The sequence below is a fragment of the Lucilia sericata genome, unplaced genomic scaffold (genome assembly GCF_015586225.1).
Source record: "Lucilia sericata isolate MDLA Ls3-8-SP2 unplaced genomic scaffold, ASM1558622v1 Contig002579F_arrow, whole genome shotgun sequence".
Taxonomy (NCBI): domain Eukaryota; kingdom Metazoa; phylum Arthropoda; class Insecta; order Diptera; family Calliphoridae; genus Lucilia; species Lucilia sericata.
This window is the reverse complement of record NW_023996341.1, coordinates 1,669-17,500: the sequence shown is the minus strand read 5'-3', so window position 1 is coordinate 17,500 and position 15,832 is coordinate 1,669. Positions and strand designations below refer to the sequence as shown.

Below are 15,832 nucleotides of genomic sequence, written 5' to 3'. Positions count from 1 at the left end.
ATTATTACTTAAGTTAAGCCACATATGACGTCGCTAATTAGAGTCTATTTTAGTCTATTTTATTATAATAAAAAACGTCATCGTATTACACTATAAACAATTAATAAATAATTGTTAAAACAACTTGAACCGGAACAAGAACAAATATTGTAAATGCAAACTGAAAATAATTACCTATATCTATAGATTCAAATTGAAATCTATGGTGAACTTAAAGGTTTAGAATTTCCCAAAAACTGAACGTATCGTGATGAATTTAAAATTTATAGTTATACAAATGAACAATTTAATAAAGAGAATGTTAATAATAAAAAAAAAAATAAAACAAAACTAATTGATAGATGGACTGACCGGTCGACCGCTTGTCTGTTTTATAGATTTTATTGATTTCATTAGAAATTTGTTTGTCTATACTAAACGGTACGTAATTACGTATTAATTTAATCTTTTATTAAATTATTATATTAACTGTAAACAAACTAAATATAGATTATTATAATAAACTATATTGAATTTAAATAAATAAATAAATAACTGTAATATGCATTTAACTGTTTAAAATAATAGCCTTAATATTGCCAAGAGCAACTGAAATATGTACTACTAATGTAAATATGTATGTTTTTACTATCTAAATAATATCGCTCATTTACTACAAGACTAGTATAACTCAGGCATGGAAAATGGAAATTTAAAATGGTACTAACTTGTACTACTATATTTGAGGTTTTAAAGTTCTAAACTAATTTTCAGCTAGTCTATAGACTGTCTATAAACTAGACTATGTAATATAATATACACTAGACTATATACTAGACTATATTAGACTAGACTATAGACTAGACTATAGACTAGACTATAGACTAGACTATAGACTAGACTATAGACTAGACTAGACTATAGACTAGACTATAGACTAGACTATAGACTAGACTATAGACTAGACTATAGACTAGACTATAGACTAGACTATAGACTAGACTATAGACTAGACTATAGACTAGACTATAAGACTAGACTATAGACTAGACTATAGACTAGACTATAGACTAGACTATAGACTAGACTAGCAGACTAGACTATAGACTAGACTATAGACTAGACTATAGACTAGACTACAGACTAGACTATAGACTAGACTATAGACTAGACTATAGACTAGACTATAGACTAGACTATAGACTAGACTATAGACTAGACTATAGACTAGACTATAGACTAGACTATAGACTAGACTAGACTATAGACTAGACTATAGACTAGACTATAGACTAGACTATAGACTAGACTATAGACTAGACTATAGACTAGACTATAGACTAGACTATAGACTAGACTATAGACTAGACTATAGACTAGACTATAGACTAGACTATAGACTAGACTATACTAGACTATAGACTAGACTATAGACTAGACTATAGACTAGACTATAGACTAGACTATAGACTAGACTATAGACTAGACTATAGACTAGACTATAGACTAGACTATAGACTAGACTATAGACTAGACTATAGACTAGACTATAGACTAGACTATAGACTAGACTATAGACTAGACTATAGACTAGACTATAGACTAGACTATAGACTAGACTATAGACTAGACTATAGACTAGACTATAGACTAGACTATAGACTAGACTATAGACTAGACTATAGACTAGACTATAGACTAGACTATAGACTAGACTATAGACTAGACTATAGACTAGACTATAGACTAGACTATAGACTAGACTATAGACTAGACTATAGACTAGACTATAGACTAAACTATAGACTAGACTATAGACTAGACTATAGACTAGACTATAGACTAGACTATAGACTAGACTATAGACTAGACTATAGACTAGACTATAGACTAGACTATAGACTAGACTATAGACTAGACTATAGACTAGACTATAGACTAGACTATAGACTAGACTATAGACTAGACTATAGACTAGACTATAGACTAGACTATAGACTAGACTATAGACTAGACTATAGACTAGACTATAGACTAGACTATAGACTAGACTATAGACTAGACTATAGACTAGACTATAGACTAGACTATAGACTAGACTATAGACTAGACTATAGACAAGACTATAGACTAGACTATAGACTAGACTATAGACTAGACTATAGACTAGACTATAGACTAGACTATAGACTAGACTATAGACTAGACTATAGACTAGACTATAGACTAGACTATAGACTAGACTATAGACTAGACTATAGACTAGACTATAGACTAGACTATAGACAAGGCTATAGACTAGGCTAAAGACTAGACTATAGACAAGATCTTATAAGGGTATTGGTTTGCTATATGATTATTAAAACAATAAGTTTTCAATAGATTTTTATACAAATTTATATTTGCTTAATCTTCAACTTTATTAAATTTACAACGCAGTTATATTAACCATATTTATAAAAAAACTTTCTCTATATTTTTTTTAACAAATTTATTTTCAGCATCGATGTTCACCGTCAACTTTAAAAAGATTTCATAAAAAATTTAAAAGTTGTAAACAATTTAAGTATTACTAAATTTTCTTACAGCCTTTAGGATAATTTAACGTCAAAGGAAATAAATAAAGAAACTAAAATATAACGTTTTGCTACTTCAAATCACAAACAAATTTCTAAAGAAAGTTTTATTTGTTTAATGTCTTTCTAGTACGTTCACAGTAATGAAATATTTGACAAAAAATTTTTGAAATTGATGGTATGTTGTTGTTTGTAAGAAAAAGGCTTTCATTATTAAATATTTTGTTAATAACACATTTTTTTTAAATAATACAATATTTGTTACATGAAAAGGTAAATACAAAGAAACACATATACTGTTCAACGCAATAAATATTTACATTGTTAAATCAGTGGCATTTCTAAGAAAAGAAAAACTTTTTAATAGAAGAACTATCGATGACACATCGAAAGAATTTATGCAAAAGTTGTTGCGTAAAGTGTGAACTAAATTTATTATTATGATCCATAACTTGTTATAGGTTCAACGCAATTCCTTACACTCATTCCTTTAGGTCTTATCGTTTTTTAATTATTTTTAAACGGCGTGACAATGAAAATTTTGTCCTAAAATTGTTATGGTTTGGATTTATTTTATTCATTTTGTATTGTTATAGTTGCAAAATCCCTTTGGGTGACTTCTCGCGATGATATTTTTATTTTTAAAAGCCTCACGCATTCAAAATACATAATACACCCTTTAAACTTTTCTGTGAATTAATTAATTTGCAATTTTATTAACAATTCCGAAAACATAAAAATTAATTTATGTTTTGCCTCCAACTTAAATTTCGCAGTAATCCGTTATAAAAATAAGCATAGGTGGGTATAAAATTTATGTTTATATTAGAATTTTACTTACTTCTGAAAATCTTAACATGAATTTGTCATTTTTAAAAAGGTGCATTTCGCGATAAGACCAGACTATAGACTAGACTATAGACCAGACTATAGATTAGACTATAGACTAGACCATAGACTAGATTATAGACTAGACTATAGACTAGACTATAGACTAGACTATAGACTAGACTATAGACTAGATTATAAACTAGATTATAGACTAGACTATAGACTAGACTATAGACTAGACTATAGACTAGACTATAGACTAGACTATAGACTAGACTATAGACTAGACTATAGTCTAGACTATAGACTAGGCTATAGACTAGACTATAGACTAGACTATAGACTAGACTATAGACTAGACTAGACTATAAACTAGACTATAGACTAGACTATAAACTAGACTATAGACTAGACTATAGACTAGACTATAGACTAGACTATAGACTAGACTATAGACTAGACTATAGACTAGACTATAGACTAGACTATAGACTAGACTATAGACTAGACTATAGACTAGACTATAGACTAGACTATAGACTAGACTATAGACTAGACTATAGACAAGACTATAGACTAGACTAGACTATAGACTAGACTATAGACAAGACTATAGACTAGACTATAGACTAGACTATAGACTAGACTATAGACTAGACTATAGACTAGACTATAGTCTAGATTATAGACTGGACTATAGACTAGACTATAGACTAGACTAGACTAGACTATAGACTAGACTATAGACTAGACTATAGACTAGACTATAGACTAGACTATAGACTAGACTATAGACTAGACTATAGACTAGACTATAGACTAGACTAGACTATAGACTAGACTATAGACTAGACTATAGACTAGACTATAGACTAGACTATAGACTAGAGTATAGACTAGACTATAGACTAGACTATAGACTAGACTATAGACTAGACTATAGACTAGACTATAGACTAGACTATAGACTAGACTATAGACTAGACTAGACTATAGACTAGACTATAGACTAGACTAGACTATAGACTAGACTAGACTATAGACTAGACTAGACTATAGACTAGACTATAGACTAGACTATAGACTACACTATAGACTAGACTATAGACTAGACTATAGACTAGACTATAGACTACACTATAGACTACACTATAGATTGCACTATAGACTACACTATAGACTACAACTATAGACTACACTATAGACTACACTATAGACTACACTATAGACTACACTATAGACTACACTATAGACTACACTATAGACTACACTATAGACTACATTATAGACACACTATAGACTACACTATAGACTACTATAGACTATCACTATAGACTACACTATAGACTACACTATAGACTACACTATAGACTACATTATAGACTACACTATAGACTATACTATAGACTACACTATAGACTACACTATAGACTACACTATAGACTACACTATAGACTACACTATAGACTACACTATAGACTACACTATAGACTACACTATAGACTACACTATAGACTACACTATAGACTACACTATAGACTACACTATAGACTACACTATAGACTACACTATAGACTATACTATAGACTACACTATAGACTACACTATAGACTACACTATAGACTACACTATAGACTACATTATAGACTACACTATAGACTATACTATAGACTACACTATAGACTACACTATAGACTACACTATAGACTACACTATAGACTACACTATAGACTACACTATAGACTACACTATAGACTACACTATAGACTACACTATAGACTACACTATAGACTACACTATAGACTACACTATAGACTACACTATAGACTACACTATAGACTACACTATAGACTACACTATAGACTACACTATATACTACACAATAGACTACACTATAGACTACACAATAGACTACACTATAGACTACACAATACACTACACTATAGTTTATACTATGGACTACATTTTTCTTTTACAATAGTTAGTTTTACTGAGCATATTTATTGAATATGAACCATAAAAAGAAACAGGTATCCTGTAATAAATTCATTACTTCAGATGGAATTTTTCCTTTGTAATTTTCTTGTTGGTTTTGCATGTATTAAAAATACCTTACACTTCCCTTAGGGTTTTTACTAATATTAATAACTTGCCCTTCCTAAATTTATTAAAACAAACATTTATATTTTATTTTTACAATTATCTGTTCCAACTTAGTTTAATTTTAAGCTTGAAGTATTTCTACTCCATTTTAATAATATGTATTTATGGAAACTTAATAATATTCTTACTTAGGGTTTTATTATAAACAAATAATATCCATAGTTTCCTTTCATAAAATATGTATGAGCGCTGACAAAATCGAACTGTTTCAAAGAAAACCTGTAACTGAATTTAATGGTTAATATTATTGAATTTATGGTATTAAAGTACTACAGCATTTTTTAAGAGTTCCGAGCAAAAAAATAAGTAATAACTACTTAGCTAACTAGCTAGATACAAAGTCAAGTTTTTTGCTAGTTACTTTTTAAGAGTAAACATTTAAAATGATTGATTGCTGCATAAAAACAACGTTATTAACAAGAATTTCGACTAATAAAGACAGCTTTAATATAATGGAAATTTAACAAATAATTGTTTATTCAAAATTCACCAATACACATTTTACACAGCATACGGATGCTCATTTCATACATACATACATATACAATATTATAACATTTGCAAAGAAAGAAAACCTCATAATTTCCTTAAAACATCCCTGAGCATTGCAATTGTTAAAAATGCTAAATAAATATGCAATGAAAATGTAAAAACTTCCTATGAAATAGATTGCCGTAATAATGTGTTCTTATCTGTTATGCGGACCTACAGCTGGATTCTATATAATGTAATTTATTTTGTAAACTTTCACCTTATTATATTAATTAACATTATTTTCAGATTCTTAGAATAACGCGCAACGTAATTAAAAAACAACACAGAAAAAATATTAATGTTGATACAATTGATACAATATTGTTGTAAAGATTAAAATGTAAATTGTAGTATGTATATAATATGTGATCAATGGCCAAAAAGGCTTAAGTCAATAATCATATTAACGAAAATAAACAGCATCCCTTTTTAGAGAAAACTAAAACTTTATTAGTCTATTGACTAGTCTATGGACTAATATATGGACTAGTCTATTGGCTATCCTATAGACTAGTCTGTTGACTAGGCTACTGAATAGTCTATTGACTAGTATACTGACTAGTCTACCGACTAGTCTATTGACTAGTATACTGACTAGTCTACCGACTAGTCTATTGACTGGTTTACTGACTAGACAATTGGCTGGTCTACTGACTAGTCTATTGACTAGTCTACTGGCTAGTCTATTGGCTAGACTACTGGCTAGTCTATTGACTAGTCTACTGGGTAGTCTATTGACTAGTCTACTCGGTAGTCTACTTACTAGTCTATTGACTAGTCTACTTACTAGTCTATTGACTAGTCTACTTACTAGTCTATTGACTAGTCTACTAACTAGTCTATTGACTAGTCTACTGACTTGTCTATTGTCTAGTCAACTGACTAGTCTATTGTCTAGTCAACTGACTAGTCTATTGCCTAGTCTACTCATTGGTCTTTTGACTAGACAAGTCTATTGACTAGTATATTGACTATCCTATGGACTAGTCTATGAACTATTCTACTGATAAGTCTATTGACTAGTCTACTGAATAGTCTATTGGCTAGTTTACGGACTAGTCTATTGACTAGTCTACTGACTAGTCTATTGACTAGTCTACGGAATAGTCTATTGATTAGTCTACGGACTAGTCTATTAACTAGTCTATTGGCTAGTCTATTGACTAGTCTACTTAGTAGTCTATTGACTAGTCTACTTACTAGTCTATTGTCTAGTCAACTGACTAGTCTATTATCTAGTCAACTGACTAGTCTGTTGCCTAGTCTACTCATTGGTCTATTGACTAGACAAGTCTATAGACTAGTCTATTGACTAGTATATTGACTATTATATGGACTAGTCTATTGACTAGTCTATGAATTATTCTACTGATTAGTCTATTGCCTAGTCTACTCATTGGTCTATTGACTAGACAAGTCTATAGACTAGTCTATTGACTAGTATATTGACTATTCTACGGACTAGTCTATTGACCAGTCTATTGGCTAGTCTACTGACTAGTCTATTGACTAGTATATTGACTACATTATGGTCCAGTCTATTCATCAGTTTATGGACAACTGACTAGTCTATTGATAGTCTACAGACCAGATTATTGATCACACTATGGTCCAGTCTACTGATCAGTTTATGGACTAGTATATTGACTAGATTGTGGACGAGTCCCTTGACTAGTCTATTGAAAAGCCTATTGACTAGACTGTTGACTAATCTTTCGACTAGTATAAAAACATGTCTATTGACAAGTCTGTAGACTACTCTATGGACTAGTCTATGAACTAGTATATTGTCTAGTCTATTGAGTAGATATTGACTAGCATGTGCACTAGTATTTTGAGTAATCTATTAAGTAGTCTATTGACTAGTCCATTGACTATTCTATGGACAAGTGAATTGAATAGTCTATGGACAGGACTATTAACTAGTCTGTTTACTATTCTATACATTAGCCTAGCCCATGGAATAGTCTGTTGACTGATCTATGGACTATTCTATGAACTAGTCCATTGACTAGTCTTGGAACTAGTCCATTGTCCGTTGACTAGTCGCTACAGTAGCTGAAAGTTATACTCTGGGAAAAAAAAACTCGGTAATTGTCGAGTTAATATATATTTTATCCTACTGCAAATCAGATCGTTCCGGACTGATGCTTCAATTTTCATTAAAACATTGGTCTTAAGTTGACATAGCCAATTATTGATTGTAACCACAGATATATATACAAATATGTACTGATGTGGGGATGTAAAGGGTATTGAAAAATGACAGTTTGTTATTTCTAATAAATTTTAATATTTTGCAATTATAAACCTATAATTAGTATTACTTAGTTAAGGCAATTACATTTGACTAGACGAAATCTTATATCTTTATGTGAAAAATAGCAGACAGATGTTAAGTGTAAAGTTTTTTCAAATATGATGACCTCCTATTAGGGTAGACAGGCGTACTGTACTGATTGTGACCTAAAATGAATCAGGCTAGTTTCCGGTATAATGTTTTAAAGTGAATCATAACGATCGAAACAAATATTTAGTGATCAGACGGGGTAGGGCCTGGATTTATAGGCGGCTGTGTTGAAACTTCCCAATCAATGTTTTTAAATGGTTTTTAACTGATCTTATCATGATAGAATATTATGGCTTTATGACTGATCACATTTTCGGGAGATTTTTTGGACAATGCTCCAATTGTGTTTATTATAGGTCCCCTGTGATCACATGGCCCGATTCCAGCAGCTTATAATAAATGAATCGCATTTGGTCTTACTAAATTTCTTTGATGCCTTAATATTAGGCTTTATTATTAATTTGGGTTATAGGTCGGGCTGCGCACAGGATTTTTGTGTTTCGGTTTGAGCCAATCCTGAGCCAATACCATGAACAAATCACTGATATTTCGCACAAGGGTAGATTGTAACTAACACATCCCCATAAAACACCCTTTAAGTTAGTTAGATAATAAAGATTCACTTAATATTGTTGGTCCATCAATCAGTATGTGTTTCATAAATGTACAAATATACATACATATGAATATTAACACATACGAAAAACTAGTACATACCATATTTGTAAGTTTATTGATTACATTTGCCGGATTGTGTTTTTTTTTTTGCTGAACGCGTGTGGCATCTACATACAACCTGTGCCATAAGGTAAACAAACCACTACAGATATAGAAAAAAAAATGGAAAATATTCTTAACTACAAACGAATTCGTTCGTTAGTTCTATAAAAGCCGAATGTTTGTTTACAATCATTAACAGTAATTATAGAACATTAGTGAAGTGAACTGAGTGCTGAGTTATAGATACACAGATCAGAGGAATAATTGGAATAAAAATGAACAAATATTTGGTATGTAAATGAAAAAGATGAATTTGTAAAGAACATTGAAGTATTTATTGATGATTGTTGAAACGTTTCTAGGTAACGGTAGTTGCCCTGGCAGTTATAAGCTGTACAGTTAGTGGTGTGCCTTATGGCAGTAAAGTAGCCACTTATGGTGGTGGTGGAGGAGGAGGAGGTGGAGGCGGCGGTGGAGGAGGTGGTTCTGGCGGTGGTGGTGGATTTGGTCCTGGTGGAGGAGGTAGTGGTCCGGGTGGCGGCCATGGTGGAGGTTCAATTGGTCCTGGTGGTGGTCATGGTAGCGCTGGTTTTGGTCCTGGTGGCGGTTCAGGTGGTGGACTTGGTGGCGGTAAAGGTTCAGGCGGTGGTGGTGGCTTTGGTTCCGGCTCTGGTCTAGGAGGCGGCGGTGGAGGTTTTGGCCCAGGAGGCGGCGGTGGTGGCCCAGGCGGCGGTCATGGCGGCGGTAATTCGCTTTCTCAAGGGTTAGGAGGAGGTCATGGAGGTGGTGGCGGAAATGGTTTAGGCAGTGGTGGTGGCGGATTTGGTCCAGGTGGCGGCTCTGGTTCTGGTGGTGGTAAAGGTAGCGGTGGTGGTGGCGGTGGAGGCTTCGGTTCTGGTTCAGGCTCTGGCTTAGGCGGTGGTGGTGGAGGTTTTGGTCCTGGCGGTGGTTCAGGAGGTCATGGAGGATCCGGTGGTTCAAGTGGTTTTGGTCCCGGTGGTGGCTCTGGATTAGGTGGTGGTGGTGGTAGCGGAAGTGGTTTCGGTGGTGGCGGCGGTCATGGTGGTGGTGGCGGAGGCGGTCACGGTTTAAGTGGCGGCGGCGGTTATGGAGGTGGTGGCGGCGGTGGCTACGGTGGTGGTGGCGGTGGTGGCTATGGCGGTTATAAGAAACATGGCTACTAATCCCAACTATGTATTTAATACACTGTGATGACATTACTTGTGCTTCTTTTTATGTAAATATTTAGTAATAAATTTTTGTAAATACATATAAAATTCATTTAAAATACAATCGCTTTTTGAAATTATGTACGACCAACTTGTATCGAAGGAACAGATTGGAAATTAACTAATTTCAATATAATCCAGAGTTAGAAAAGCAAAGACAGTAAAGTAAACTCTATATTAGTTCATGATCAATCAAAACTTTAGCCCATAAATGTGGATGATCGAAATCTGCCGGTTTAAGTAAAGAAAACAATCCTTATTAAGGCCTTAGTTATGATCTCTCTCTCTGTTGGATTCTTATTAAAAACTAAAACATTCTTGCTTTATACGTCTGTCTATCCGTCTGGCTGTCTGTTGTAGAAACAAAGGAACAGATTTGAAATTATCTAATTTCAATATAATAGAATAGAAAAGCGATGGCATAAAGTCCATATTTGTTCATCTATTGAATACTTGTAATCAATCAAAATACCCATACGGCCTTAGTTAAGATCTCTCTTAACGATTAATACTGCTGGATCGTTATTAAAATCTAAAAAGTTCTTACCATGTCCATCTGACCTGGTCTGTTATAGACACTATAGGGCCTAAACGAGAGGAGCTAAAGGGTTAAAATTATCCACCGATATTATCTATTGATAGGGTCCTCTTCAGAAAATATCCTCAAAGTTCATAGTAACCACTATTGCAGATTACTTGTTCCGCGTCCTTATTAACTATTTAAACGATCTTTCCCTGTCCGTCCGCCAGTCTGTTATAAACACGATAGAGTCCAAACGAGAGAAGGTAAAGAAATGGAATTTTCCACAAATATTCTCTGTTGATTGGTTCCTTGCAGGAAAGTTCATTAACGTTAAAATTCGACATAAACAGGATTCCTTAGAACTAAAATATCTACCAAATATTAAGAGGATCGCAACTTTTTTTCCACAATCATCCTGATGACAATAAAATTCATCTAATAATTGATTAAAGAACAACTACAATCGATCCATAATGATGTAATTCCGAAATTCTGTTTAAATTTACGAGATATGTTTCGACGAAGAAGAAGATTGCTGCTTTTGCTTCTAAAACATAAATTTTCTTATCAGAATGTATAATGAATACTAATGATTTTCCATGAAAATTCTTTGAAGTTACAAACTACAATTTGTTTATAAGGACAAATAGAACTGCAGCTAATATTTAACTTTTAAATTTAAACCTGTTTTGAGTTTTGTAAATAATCCCCAGTATTCATAAAGTTAACAATGGTTTATTTTGGGAGCTTAACTTGAAAGTGCGTGGTTGGTTGTTTCAATGATAGTATTTTAAATTTAAATCTTAAAAAAAACGTTTAAGAGTTTTATAAATGTGTTACAAAAATACAAACACATAAATATTCTATCACTTACATTTCGTATTTCCAATGGTTGCAATTCATAATCTTCACTTTCTGGTGAAAAACAAATAATATTGTAATGACATGTCATATCTGTAATAAAAACATACATATAGCATTAATGAAACAACAATGTATACAGTAAATGTATGTATAAGTTAATAATAATAACAAAAAAAGTTATTAATAATTACCTGCAGCTGGTTTCCATGTCAATGTTGCTGTTAAATGCTTTTTATTCAATTTATCTTCAGTGAAATGTGTTATTTTTATTTCAGTCACATTGCCAGGAGTGTAAGAGCGACGCAAAGTTTTGAATTGTTGCTGTTGTGCGATGACAGAATATCTGTTATTGGAATAAACTGCCATTACCGAGATGTTGTATGTTGTATTGGCCATTAGTTTGTCCAAAGTAAAAAAATTGTCATCTGACTGAAATTATAAAAATATTGATTTTAAATAAATAGGAAATAAAAGTGATCGCAGATTTTCATTCTTCTTCTAATTTAATTTCTAATTTTCATTCTTCTTTCTAATTTAATGGACTTTTTGGTGGTCACAGATGTTAGTCCTTTTGGCTGTAGCGCCTTTAGTTTAGCCAGAAAAAAAACTTTTATGTTTTCACTTAAAAACTGAGTTTTGGTAGGAAATAAAAGTGATCACAGATTATCATACTTTCGGCTGTAGTGCCTTTAGTTTAGCCAGACTATGAAATTTTATGTTTTCACTCAAAAACTGAGTTTTGAAAGACATAAAAGTGATCATTATTTTGGCTGTAGCTCCTTTAGTTTAGCCAGAAAATGGACTTTTATGTTTTCACTTAAAAAATCGAATTTTGGCAGGAAATAAAAGTGATCACAGATTATCATCCTTTTGGCTGTAGCGCCTTTAGTTTAGCCAGAAAATTAACTTTTATGTTTTCACTCAAAAACTGAGTTTTTCTAGGAAATAAGAGTGATCTCAGATTATCATCCTTTTGGCTGTAGCTCCTTTAGTTTAGCCAGAAAATGGACTTTTATGTTTTCACTCAAAAAATCAAATTTTGGTAGGAAATAAAAGAGATCACAGATTATCATCCTTTTGGCTGTAGCGCCTTTAGTTTAGCCAGAAAATGGACTTTTAAATTTTTAACTCAAAAATTGGATTTTGGTAGGAAATAAAAGTGATCACAGATTTTAATCCTTTTGGCTGTAGCTCCTTTAGTTTAGCCAGAAAATGAACTTTTATGTTTTCACTCAAAAAATTGAATTTTGGTAGGAAATAAAAGTGATCACAGATTTTAATCCTTTTGGCTGTAGCGCCGTACTTTAGCCAGAAAATCGACTTTTATGTTTCACTCAAAAAATTTTGGTAGAAAATAAAAGTGATCACAGATTTTAATCCTTATGGCTGTAGCGCCTTTAGTTTAGCCAGAAAATGGACTTTTATGTTTTCACTCAAAAAATCGAATTTTGGTAGGAAATAAAAGTGATCACAGATTATCATCCTTTTGGCTGTAGCGCCTTTAGTTTAGCCAGAAAATGGACTTTTATGATTTCACTCAAAAAATTGAATTTTGGTAGGAAATAAAAGTGATCACAGATTTTAATCCTTTTGGCTGCAGCTCCTTTAGTTTAGCCAGAAAATGAACTTTTATGTTTTCACTCAAAAACTGAGTTTTTCTAGGAAATAAAAGTGATCACAGATTTTAATCCTTTTGGCTGTAGCGCCTTTAGTTTAGCCAGAAAATGGACTTTTATGTTTTCACTCAAAAAATCGAATTTTTGTAGGAAATAAAAGTGATCACAGATTTTAATCCTTTTGGCTGTAGCTCCTTTAGTTTAGCCAGAAAATGAACTTTTATGTTTTCACTCAAAAACTGAGTTTTTCTAGGAAATAAAAGTGATCACAGATTATCATCCTTTTGGCTGTAGCGCCTTTAATTTAGCCAGAAAATGGACTTTTATGTTTTCACTCAAAAAATCGAATTTTTGTAGGAAATAAAAGTGATCACAGATTTTAATCCTTTTGGCTGTAGCGCCTTACTTTAGCCAGAAAATCGACTTTTATGTTTTCACTCAAAAAGTTTTGGTAGAAAATAAAAGTGATCACAGATTTTAATCCTTTTGGCTGTAGCGCCTTTAGTTTAGCCAGAAAATGGACTTTTATGTTTTCACTCAAAAATCGAATTTTTGTAGGAAATAAAAGTGATCACAGATTTTAATCCTTTTGGATGTAGCTCCTTTAGTTTAGCCAGAAAATGAACTTTTATGTTTTCACTCAAAAACTGAGTTTTTCTAGGAAATAAAAGTGATCACAGATTATCATCCTTTTGGCTGTAGCGCCTTTAATTTAGCCAGAAAATGGACTTTTATGATTTCACTCAAAAAATTGAATTTTGGTAGGAAATAAAAGTGATCACGGATTTTAATCCTTTTGGCTGTAGCGCCTTACTTTAGCCAGAAAATCGACTTTTATGTTTTCACTCAAAAAATTTTGGTAGAAAATAAAAGTGATCACAGATTTTAATCCTTTTGGCTGTAGCGCCTCTAGTTTAGCCAGAAAATGGACTTTTATGTTTTCACTCAAAAAATCGAATTTTGGTAGGAAATAAAAGTGATCACAGATTTTAATCCTTTTGGCTGTAGCTCCTTTAGTTTAGCCAGAAAATGAACTTTTATGTTTTCACTCAAAAACTGAGTTTTTCTAGGAAATAAAAGTGATCACAGATTATCATCCTTTTGGCTGTAGCGCCTTTAATTTAGCCAGAAAATGGACTTTTATGTTTTCACTCAAAAAATCGAATTTTTGTAGGAAATAAAAGTGATCACAGATTTTAATCCTTTTGGCTGTAGCTCCTTTAGTTTAGCCAGAAAATGAACTTTTATGTTTTCACTCAAAAACTGAGTTTTGATAGAAAATGAAAGTGATCACAGATTATCATCCTTTTGGCTGTAACGCCTTTAGTTTAGCCAGAGAATGGACTTTTATGTTTTCACTCAAAAAATCGAATTTTGGTAGGAAATAAAAGTGATCACAGATTATCATCCTTTTGGCTGTAGCGCCTGTAGTTTAGCCAGAAAATAGACTTTTATGTTTTCACTCAAAAAATCGAATTTTGGTAGGAAATAAAAGTGATCACAGATTATCATCCTTTTGGCTGTAGCGCCTGTAGTTTAGCCAGAAAATAGACTTTTATGTTTTCACTCAAAAAATCGAATTTTGGTAGGAAATAAAAGTGATCACAGATTATCATCCTTTTGGCTGTAGCGCCTTTAGTTTAACCAGAAAATGAACTTTTATGTTTTCACTCAAAAAATTGAATTTTGGTAGGAAATAAAAGTGATCACAGATTATCATCCTTTTGGCTGTAACGCCTTTAGTTTAGCCAGAGAATGGACTTTTATGTTTTCACTCAAAAAATCGAATTTTGGTAGGAAATAAAAGTGATCACAGATTTTAATCCTTTTGGCTGTAGCTCCTTTAGTTTAGCCAGAAAATAGACTTTTATGTTTTCACTCAAAAAATCGAATTTTGGTAGGAAATAAAAGTGATCACAGATTATCATCCTTTTGGCTGTAGCGCCTTTAGTTTAGCCAGAAAATGAACTTTTATGTTTTCACTCAAAAAATTGAATTTTGGTAGGAAATAAAAGTGATCACAGATTTTAATCCTTTTGGCTGTAGCGCCTTTAGTTTAGCCAGAAAATGGACTTTTATGTTTTCACTCAAAAAATCGAATTTTGGTAGGAAATAAAAGTGATCACAGATTTTAATCCTTTTGGCTGTAGCTCCTTTAGTATGTAGATAATAAAAGTGATATCAGATTATCATCCATTTGGCTGTAGCGCCTTTAGTTTAGCCAGAAATGGACTTTTATGTTTTCACTCAAAAAATCGAATTTTGGTAGAAAATAAAAGTGATCACAGATTATCATCCTTTTGGCTGTAGCGCCTTTAGTTTAGCCAGAAAATGGACTTTTATGTTTTCACTCAAAAAATTGAATTTTGGTAGCAAATAAAAGTGATCACAGATTTTAATCCTTTTGGCTGTAGCTCCTTTAGTTTAGCCAGAAAATGAACTTTTAT

General features: G+C 32.4%; 2 protein-coding genes across 2 annotated transcripts in view; one reads left to right on the top strand and one right to left on the bottom strand.

Moving 5' to 3' along the window:
• Positions 1–12,216, bottom strand: part of LOC119614090 (tyrosine-protein kinase receptor torso) — a 33,981-nt gene extending 21,765 nt beyond the window's left edge. The window contains exons 1-2 of the mRNA XM_037970186.1: positions 11,961–12,216; positions 11,780–11,859 (exon numbers count right to left, since the gene is read on the bottom strand). Coding sequence (XP_037826114.1) covers positions 11,780–11,859; positions 11,961–12,165 — 285 coding nt within the window. The 5' untranslated portion in view covers positions 12,166–12,216. The remainder of the gene's footprint in view (positions 1–11,779; positions 11,860–11,960) is intronic.
• On the top strand, positions 9,283–10,446 carry LOC119614091 (glycine-rich cell wall structural protein-like). The gene is made up of 2 exons (XM_037970187.1): positions 9,283–9,443; positions 9,516–10,446. Exons 1-2 carry the CDS (start codon positions 9,429–9,431, stop codon positions 10,335–10,337), a joined length of 837 nt encoding a protein of 278 aa, XP_037826115.1. The 5' UTR covers positions 9,283–9,428; the 3' UTR covers positions 10,338–10,446.
• Positions 12,217–15,832: the final 3,616 nt, after the last annotated feature.